Here is a 9,280-nt window from a genome sequence, read left to right as displayed (position 1 = left end):
GCCACAGTATGTGTTGTTCCCCTCCCGATGTCCATGTGTTCTCATTGTTCAGCTCCCACTTACAAGGGAGAACGTACGGTATTTAGTTTTGTTCCTGCATTACTTTGCTGAGGATAATGGCTTCCCGCTTCATCCATGTCCCTGCAAAGGATGTGATCTCACTTCTTTTTATGGCTGCATAGTATTCCATGGTATATATGTACCACATTTTCTTTAGGCAGCTTATTGGTTGGACATTTGGGTTGATTCCATGTTTTCGCTATTATAAATACTGCTGCAGTGAACAAACTCATGCATGTATCTTTATAAAAGAATGATTTATATTCCTTTGAATGTATACCCAGTAATGGGATTGCTGGGTCAAATGGTATTTCTGGTTCTAGATCTTTCAGGAATTGGCACACTGGGAGCCGCCTATCAAGGCCCCCTTCCCCCAGGGTAGGTACCAGGTAGTCCCACTGATGGCCTCAGGGATCTGGTGTTCCTGACGGGGGAGTCTGGCTGGCTTGTTTCCAGGACTGTCTCTTGGAGTGCTGGGCCACACCAGGGCAGGCAAAGTGCAGAGATAGGAGCTGCTGAGCAGCAGTTCTTAGTTTTGGTGCCATCAAACAGGCTAGTACTTCCTAAAATGGGACTCTCAGAACTTCTGCCAATCCTGGTACCATTCATCCTGTTGGGGGATATCCAGGAACCTGGGCACGCTGAAGGGATCTTTGGCAGTAAGTATTGGGGACTCAGTCCTTGCAATGGAGGAAGGAAATTCGGTGGGGAAGAAGGAACAAACAACAATTTTGCAGTTCAGCAATTATTTTCTCCACCTGTGCCTGGAATTCCGGGTGAGAAAGACGGGAGCTATTTGGAGTCTCTTGGTAAGAGACTCCCTTGGTGAATATAGGCATCCGAATCTGTGGCAACTGACTCCTTGTTGCCATTCCAAAGAGTTCTTCCTGGAGGTGCCTGGACCTAGAGCTCATGACATGAACTGAGAAAGAGTAGTAAGCCCAAGGAAGTCTCCCATAAGAAAAACAGGCTGCTCCACACAACACTACCTGTGTTAGCTTCCAAATGTTCTCATTGCCGCCCCCACACCCACACCTACAGAGGATCCTAGCCCTTGGGGTAAAGAATGGACTCCAGAAGTCCCTTGGAATGCTGAAATGTGAAGACTCACAATTAGCAGCTAACTGTACTGAGCACTGAAAATTAGTGGTTGAAAGTGAGCACTCAGGAGCCACACATTGTAGGTTCAAATCCTGGCTCCATCCCTGAGTAGCTGTGTGACCCTGGGCAAATTCACATAACCTCCTTATGCTTCCAATTCTTCTGTTTATAAAATGTGAATATTAAGAGTACTTATCTATAGATTTGTTTAAAAAAAAAAGAAAAGAAGAAAATACAAGAAAAAAGGAAAGGAAAGGGAAAGAAAAGAAAAGAAAGAAAAGAAAAGAAAAAGACAAAAAAAAAGAGAAGAGAAAAGCAAAGAAAAATTCAATTCAGTAGTCTCTTTAGGTGAGATTGTCAAGTTGGTGGCATGGGATTCTTATGGGGGCTCTGCCTCTGATACTAAATTTTGTGATCTTACAGTCACTCTCTGATGATAAGGTTGTCTTTCTCTGGCCTCTGTCTGTCATGTAGGAATATTTGGAGAACAAACTTGGCCCAAAAGGGTAACACCTAGTTAGAGAAGAAAATGGGAGCCCTAGGGATAACATTTACTCTGTAAAGAGTGTCTCTCTCCTTCCCAGGACTGGCTGAGTGGCCAGTGTAGATTCCTTGGCTGTAGGAATGGAAAGCTGTCCAAGTTCCCCAGCACCTCTTTCCCACAGCTCCTCTGCTCGCCCAGTTAGAATCCCCAAAGTCTGCTGTGATACTGAACTTTATTCCACTGTAGTCTCTCAGGCAAGTCCCTTCATGACATAGTTCCTCAGCTATCAAGGAGCTTGCATTGATGATAAAGGCTCCCTCTAAGCTCTGATATCCTCTCTTGCTCTTAGAGCAACAAAGCTTTGAAGACCCAGCTATCAACCTGATTCTTCCCCTACACCCTGCTCTGTGGCAAATCTTAAATCTTTGGCTTTAGTCAAAGAATATGAGTGAACCAAAGATAAAATAAAAGACAGAAGGATGGGAAGAAGCTGTGGGAGAGGGAGAAAGGAACACAGAGACCATGGGGAAAGAGAAACAGACTTAGGCACAGAGAGGCACAGATAAACAATGAGATACCAAGAGACCGACAGGGACACATTGTCAAGAGACAAGCAGAAGGAGTGCGCCCGTAAGTGCGCACGTACGATGGAAAATGAATGAAGAATGAGGACACTCCACCGCTCTCCAAGTTATCAAGATGAAGACCCAAGATGATAGCATTCCCCTGAAGGCAGCCTGGAAAGTGGGAGACAAGCTTTGCCCACTCCCTGGGGTTGACTAGAGCCCCAGCCCAGTGCAGCCTAGGGGTGTAAGGATCAAGATCCATTCAGTGAGAGACCCTTCCTCCCAAGCTATGAGCTGTGGGTGTCAGTTAGTCCCATTTGTGACCTTGGGAACTTAGTGTTCCCAGAAGAAAGGGGGTGGCCGGTTTGTGTCCAGTTCTTATATCCAAGGTGCAGCAGCTGAGCATTCCAAATTCTGGAACCACCAGAAAGCCTGGCCTCTCTTCAGCATGGGATCTTCTGGACTTTTGAGCCTCTTGGTGCTATTCATCCTCTTAGCGAATGTCCAGGGACCTGGTCTGACTGACTGGTTATTTCCCAGTAAGTACTGGCCTCAGCCCTTACCCTAGAGAGAGGGGAGTCTGCTGGGAGGAAGGAACAGGGAACAACTCTTCAGATCTGGGTTGCTTTCCACCATCTTAGCCCAGGTCCCGGGTTGGGAGAGGAGAGAGATCGTTGTAAGATCCCTCCTGTGGAAGATCTCTTCTGGGAATGCAGTAACCCTGACTTAGGCAATCCCCACTTTCACCCCCTTTGAAGTGGAGGGCCTTTATCAAGGAGGTGGAGGAGAGTCACGGGATCTAGCATTCAGGGGAGTCGCTACAGGAATCCGGGAAACCAAGGGACCTTCTACTTATCCCGCGAGCAAAACAGGCCCCTTTCTTGAGGCATCATCTCTATTCACTCCTGGTTCTTTCAAATGTAGTCCCATAAAGTGTCCCTGTATCCCTAGGGGCTCACTGCTTTGAGATAAAGGACAGCATCCAGAAGTTCCTTTAAACTTCAGACACTTATATTCCATGACTATAATGTAACAATGATCATTGTTATCATTTGCTGAACACTCAGGAAGTAAGGATTTCTGAAAAGGGATTTTAAAACTACAGAGGGATCTGGAATCAGACTTAGTGGGTTCAAATCTTGGTAGCCCTGTAATCTTGGGCAAGTTACTTACATTTTGTGGGCCTCAGTTTATAAAGCACATGGGTGTGAAACTGCTCCTTCCCTAGGGAGATGTCCCACCATCAGAGAAGAACGTGAATTCAGAGAAAGGGATGTGTGTACAAGGCACAGACAATGCCAGGACAACAAGAGGTACTGTGTCTTCAGCTGTGGAAAAAAATGTTTAGATCTCAAACAAGGTAATATTCAGAGCCGCAGAATAACCAACTCTTCCTCCCCCTGTCCTCGCCTTCTGCCTTCCTGGACTGGCTTTGTGCCCTGATCGCTGAGGGCTGGTCTCTGGCAAAACTGCTGGACTTGGGAGACCTGCAATTTAGATTCATTACTGTGCCAAATATGATGTGTGCCATTAGTAATGACCTTTTCCTATCAGGTAATGCCCGAGACTCAGTTTCCCAAAACAAATGACTGGTGAAGGAGTGGCATTGAATCAGATTCTTTTGGCTATTTAGATACCTGTCACGCTTACAATTTTTTGAGCCCCAGGTGGCCATTGTTGCCCTAACATATACAACATTGTTGCTGCGAGTGATAAATGAAGCAATTTATATTTTCTAACTTTTTTGCTATGGAGTGACCACCTCTCTGCCTACACAAATCCAACTTTGCACCAAAACACCTCTCCTGACTGCTGCACAACAGAGGGCTTTTCCTTTCTGCTGCATCTTAATTTCATGCCCATCTCCCTGGGATGCAAAAAGACTATCGAAGATTTTTTTTTATTCATTCAACAAATGTGTATTGAGTGCCTCTGAGACCCACAATAGGATTTGATCTGCTCAGTGTGGTCAGGGAGGTTGGGATTGCCTTCTCTGAGAAAGCCAATCTGGAGTTGAGTTGAGAAAGATGGGTAATGTTTTAGGCAAAAAGTGGGTGGAAGGGTTTTCCAGGAACAGGGAGTAGCATGCACAAAGGCTCAATGGTGGGGCCTGGGGAGGACAGAAGGCAGAGTGAACATGAGCATGGGACAAGGAAAACAGATTCTGGGTGGGCAGAGATCAAACGATTCAGGTATGGTGGGCCAGGTTAAAGAGTCTTGCCTGGATCGAAGGGCCATGGCAATCCACCGAGGCAGGGCATCACATGACCAGGTTCATACTACATCTATAGAGTTTAAAATAGGAGGAACAGAGTATCTTAAAGGACTTCAAGGTGATAGAAATGGTGACTGGAACTAGGGGTAGCTGAGGGGATGAAGAAGAGTAGGACGTGCTCGAAAGGTATGTAGGAGGTAAAGTAAACAGGACTTGACAGACAAGTAGAGTGGGCAGGGTAGGGGGCTAAGTCACTCATATGCCGGCAGGTAAGGATTCTGAATTCAGACATAGTGAGTTCAACTCTTACCTCCAGTTTTTAGCAGCCTTTTTGTCTAGGATAAATTAAAAACATTCCTTCACTGTGCCTCAGTTTCCTCAGATAATAAAAGGATCAGTGTAGAAGGTTATTTTGAGGATCCAATTGATCTGCATGATGTGCTTAGAGCAATGCCTGGCACATAGTAGCCACCTGATACCTATTTGCTTATTTGTAATTCTTGGCTAAGGGCTCCTAAATAGCAGAGGTCATGCCTTTTCTCTGTTCCTTGAAGCATTAGGCACATAATAGGTGCTCAATGAATAATTTATTCAGTTCAGATCGGGATACAATTTCTTTTACCCTCAACATTCTATAAGGTTCTGTACTGTGCCAAACTACCTGTTAGGAATTGGGATGCCAAGATGGAAGCAGACACACTAGAAACTCACTCCTTGCTCGCCAGAAACTCACAGCCTCAGGGATGACACTGAGGATGTAAATGAAAAATGAGTGCACAGATTCTGAAGCAAGGTGTGGCAGTGAGGAATGTAGAGTGGAGTCAAGGGAGACATCACAACAGCTGATGTGTGAGAAAGGTTTTGAAGGAAGAAGAGGAGTGTCACTGTGAGCAGTGCAAAAGGATGGAGGTATGGGGGTGGCACGGGGTGTTCAATATTATTGGAGCATGTGGCTGGAAGGGGTTCTGCGGCAGGGGAGGAGGCCAGCGTCACAGTAGGAGCTAGACAATGGAGGGCCCTGTGGGTCATGGGAGGGTATTGTCATGAAGTGAAGGTAGGTCTTATCTGTGGAATGACATGATAAGCCTGGTTCTCAGATCCATCAGATCCTTCCCTCTGGTGGGAAGCATCAATGATTGATTGGAGGGGCCAGGACTGGAGGCAGGGGATCAATCTGAGGTTATCTCAACAGCCCAGGCATGAGACAGTCACTGAGGCTTATATTAGAGAGACTGGCAGAGAGGTGAGCTATATATTAGGAGGTAAAAATCAACAGGACCTAATTGTTTAGCAGTGGAGATTTGCCCAAATGGAACTGTGTAAGCACAATTTACTAGGGACCTGCATTTGTTTGGTAGAGTTGCTATAACAAAGTACCACTGACTCGGAATCTTAAACAACAGAAATGTATTGTCTCACAATTCCTCAGGCTAGAAGTCCAAGAACATGGTGTCAGCACGATTGGTTCCTTGACAGGGTTATGGGGAAGAGGCATGTTCCATTCCTCTCCCCTAGCTTCTGGTGGTTTGCTGGCAATCTTTGGTGTTCTTTGGCTTGTAGACACAGCACCCCAATCTCTGCCTTCACATTCATACGGTGTTCTCCCAGTGTGTTTGCCTCTGTCCAAATTAACCTGCTTTTATAAGGACACCAGTCATGTTGGTGTAGGGGTCCACCCTATTTTGGTCTGACCTCTTTTTAGCTAATTTCACCTGCAATAACCCTATCTCCAGGGATGCAGATGCCCACTCTGGAGTCTCCTTGCACATGTGTGCAATATGTCAGTGGAGCTGTGCTCCTGCTGTGGGATAAGGGAAAAGGAGCCTATTCCGGTTCCATCTATAGTGGTTGCCAGGGAGAATAATAACAACTGTTTATTTCTGGAGTGGGCACGCTGAGTTTTCAACTCTGGAGTCTTTCTGCAGATGTATGTGAAATGCCAAATGAAACTGGCCCCTGCCTGGCTTTTTTTATTCAGTGGTGGTATGACAAGAAAAGTAATACTTGCTTCACATTTGTCTATGGTGTCTGCTAGGGAAACAACAACAACTTCCAATCCGAAGCCAACTGCCTGAACACCGTCAAGAATAAACGTGAGCCCCTAGGGATTTCATCTTTATGTCCCCTTTATCTCCAACTTCTAGAGCTCCCAGTTTATACCTGTGTCACTCTCAATTGTTTCCAATAAAGAACTTGATGTAATCCTGTGCCTCTGAGGCTGAGTAATTGACATCTTTTTGGCACATTACACTTTGCAGAGTAAGGGATCATTGAGGCTTCTGGTGACATCATTCAAGGGAGTGAAGACAATCAGAACTTTGAGTTGAGAGCTCCAGGGATATTGTTATTATTATCTTCTTCTGTTTCCACAAAAGATTGTAAAACCCTTTTTAGGCAAGGACCCAAGGACAATGCCTTAGTTTGGATCCTCTAGAAACTAACCCTGGGAAAAGGGCATGGGTGCAGGTAGTTTGTTTGAGAGACCTCCCAAGACATACAAGATGGGGAGTGGGATGAGTAATTCAGGGAAGAGAAGGGAAGAGAGAAGAATCTATTAGGAGCTGGGTACCACTGTGACTGAACCCTACTGGTGACCTTTTTAAGAATCATGTAAAACAGGCTTACAAATTTTCTTCTTTAAAATATTTTATTTTATTTTATTTTAAGTTCTGGGATACATGTGCAGGACCTGCAGGTTTGTTACGTAGGTAAGCCTGTGCCATGGTGGTTTGCTGCACCTATCAGCCCATCACCTGGGTATTAACCCCACATGCATTAGCTTTTTATCCTGATGCTTTCCCTCCCTCTGCCCCCTCCACAGGCCACAGTATGTGTTGTTCCCCTCCCGATGTCCATGTGTTCTCATTGTTCAGCTCCCACTTACAAGGGAGAACGTACGGTATTTAGTTTTGTTCCTGCATTACTTTGCTGAGGATAATGGCTTCCCGCTTCATCCATGTCCCTGCAAAGGATGTGATCTCACTTCTTTTTATGGCTGCATAGTATTCCATGGTATATATGTACCACATTTTCTTTAGGCAGCTTATTGGTTGGACATTTGGGTTGATTCCATGTTTTCGCTATTATAAATACTGCTGCAGTGAACAAACTCATGCATGTATCTTTATAAAAGAATGATTTATATTCCTTTGAATGTATACCCAGTAATGGGATTGCTGGGTCAAATGGTATTTCTGGTTCTAGATCTTTCAGGAATTGGCACACTGGGAGCCGCCTATCAAGGCCCCCTTCCCCCAGGGTAGGTACCAGGTAGTCCCACTGATGGCCTCAGGGATCTGGTGTTCCTGACGGGGGAGTCTGGCTGGCTTGTTTCCAGGACTGTCTCTTGGAGTGCTGGGCCACACCAGGGCAGGCAAAGTGCAGAGATAGGAGCTGCTGAGCAGCAGTTCTTAGTTTTGGTGCCATCAAACAGGCTAGTACTTCCTAAAATGGGACTCTCAGAACTTCTGCCAATCCTGGTACCATTCATCCTGTTGGGGGATATCCAGGAACCTGGGCACGCTGAAGGGATCTTTGGCAGTAAGTATTGGGGACTCAGTCCTTGCAATGGAGGAAGGAAATTCGGTGGGGAAGAAGGAACAAACAACAATTTTGCAGTTCAGCAATTATTTTCTCCACCTGTGCCTGGAATTCCGGGTGAGAAAGACGGGAGCTATTTGGAGTCTCTTGGTAAGAGACTCCCTTGGTGAATATAGGCATCCGAATCTGTGGCAACTGACTCCTTGTTGCCATTCCAAAGAGTTCTTCCTGGAGGTGCCTGGACCTAGAGCTCATGACATGAACTGAGAAAGAGTAGTAAGCCCAAGGAAGTCTCCCATAAGAAAAACAGGCTGCTCCACACAACACTACCTGTGTTAGCTTCCAAATGTTCTCATTGCCGCCCCCACACCCACACCTACAGAGGATCCTAGCCCTTGGGGTAAAGAATGGACTCCAGAAGTCCCTTGGAATGCTGAAATGTGAAGACTCACAATTAGCAGCTAACTGTACTGAGCACTGAAAATTAGTGGTTGAAAGTGAGCACTCAGGAGCCACACATTGTAGGTTCAAATCCTGGCTCCATCCCTGAGTAGCTGTGTGACCCTGGGCAAATTCACATAACCTCCTTATGCTTCCAATTCTTCTGTTTATAAAATGTGAATATTAAGAGTACTTATCTATAGATTTGTTTAAAAAAAAAAGAAAAGAAGAAAATACAAGAAAAAAGGAAAGGAAAGGGAAAGAAAAGAAAAGAAAGAAAAGAAAAGAAAAAGACAAAAAAAAAGAGAAGAGAAAAGCAAAGAAAAATTCAATTCAGTAGTCTCTTTAGGTGAGATTGTCAAGTTGGTGGCATGGGATTCTTATGGGGGCTCTGCCTCTGATACTAAATTTTGTGATCTTACAGTCACTCTCTGATGATAAGGTTGTCTTTCTCTGGCCTCTGTCTGTCATGTAGGAATATTTGGAGAACAAACTTGGCCCAAAAGGGTAACACCTAGTTAGAGAAGAAAATGGGAGCCCTAGGGATAACATTTACTCTGTAAAGAGTGTCTCTCTCCTTCCCAGGACTGGCTGAGTGGCCAGTGTAGATTCCTTGGCTGTAGGAATGGAAAGCTGTCCAAGTTCCCCAGCACCTCTTTCCCACAGCTCCTCTGCTCGCCCAGTTAGAATCCCCAAAGTCTGCTGTGATACTGAACTTTATTCCACTGTAGTCTCTCAGGCAAGTCCCTTCATGACATAGTTCCTCAGCTATCAAGGAGCTTGCATTGATGATAAAGGCTCCCTCTAAGCTCTGATATCCTCTCTTGCTCTTAGAGCAACAAAGCTTTGAAGACCCAGCTATCAACCTGATTC

The 9,280-nt window shown here is 45.3% G+C and overlaps 1 protein-coding gene across 2 annotated transcripts; it reads left to right on the top strand.

Moving 5' to 3' along the window:
* The first annotated feature begins 2,659 nt into the window (after positions 1-2,659).
* On the top strand, positions 2,660-6,520 carry LOC113222800 (eppin-like). Of its 2 annotated transcripts, none has more exons than XM_026452411.1 (3): positions 2,660-2,750; positions 3,440-3,571; positions 6,352-6,520. In XM_026452411.1, exons 1-3 carry the CDS (start codon positions 2,660-2,662, stop codon positions 6,459-6,461), a joined length of 333 nt encoding a protein of 110 aa, XP_026308196.1. In that variant the 3' UTR covers positions 6,462-6,520. The 2 variants fall into 2 exon arrangements, with proteins under 2 accessions (XP_026308196.1, XP_026308195.1); XM_026452410.1 differs by having other exon boundaries at positions 6,341-6,520.
* Positions 6,521-9,280: the final 2,760 nt, after the last annotated feature.

The sequence above is a fragment of the Piliocolobus tephrosceles genome, unplaced genomic scaffold (assembly GCF_002776525.5).
Source record: "Piliocolobus tephrosceles isolate RC106 unplaced genomic scaffold, ASM277652v3 unscaffolded_35275, whole genome shotgun sequence".
Taxonomy (NCBI): Eukaryota; Metazoa; Chordata; class Mammalia; order Primates; family Cercopithecidae; genus Piliocolobus; species Piliocolobus tephrosceles.
Note: the sequence above shows the minus strand (reverse complement) of the source record. Positions and strands in the feature narration are given on the sequence as shown.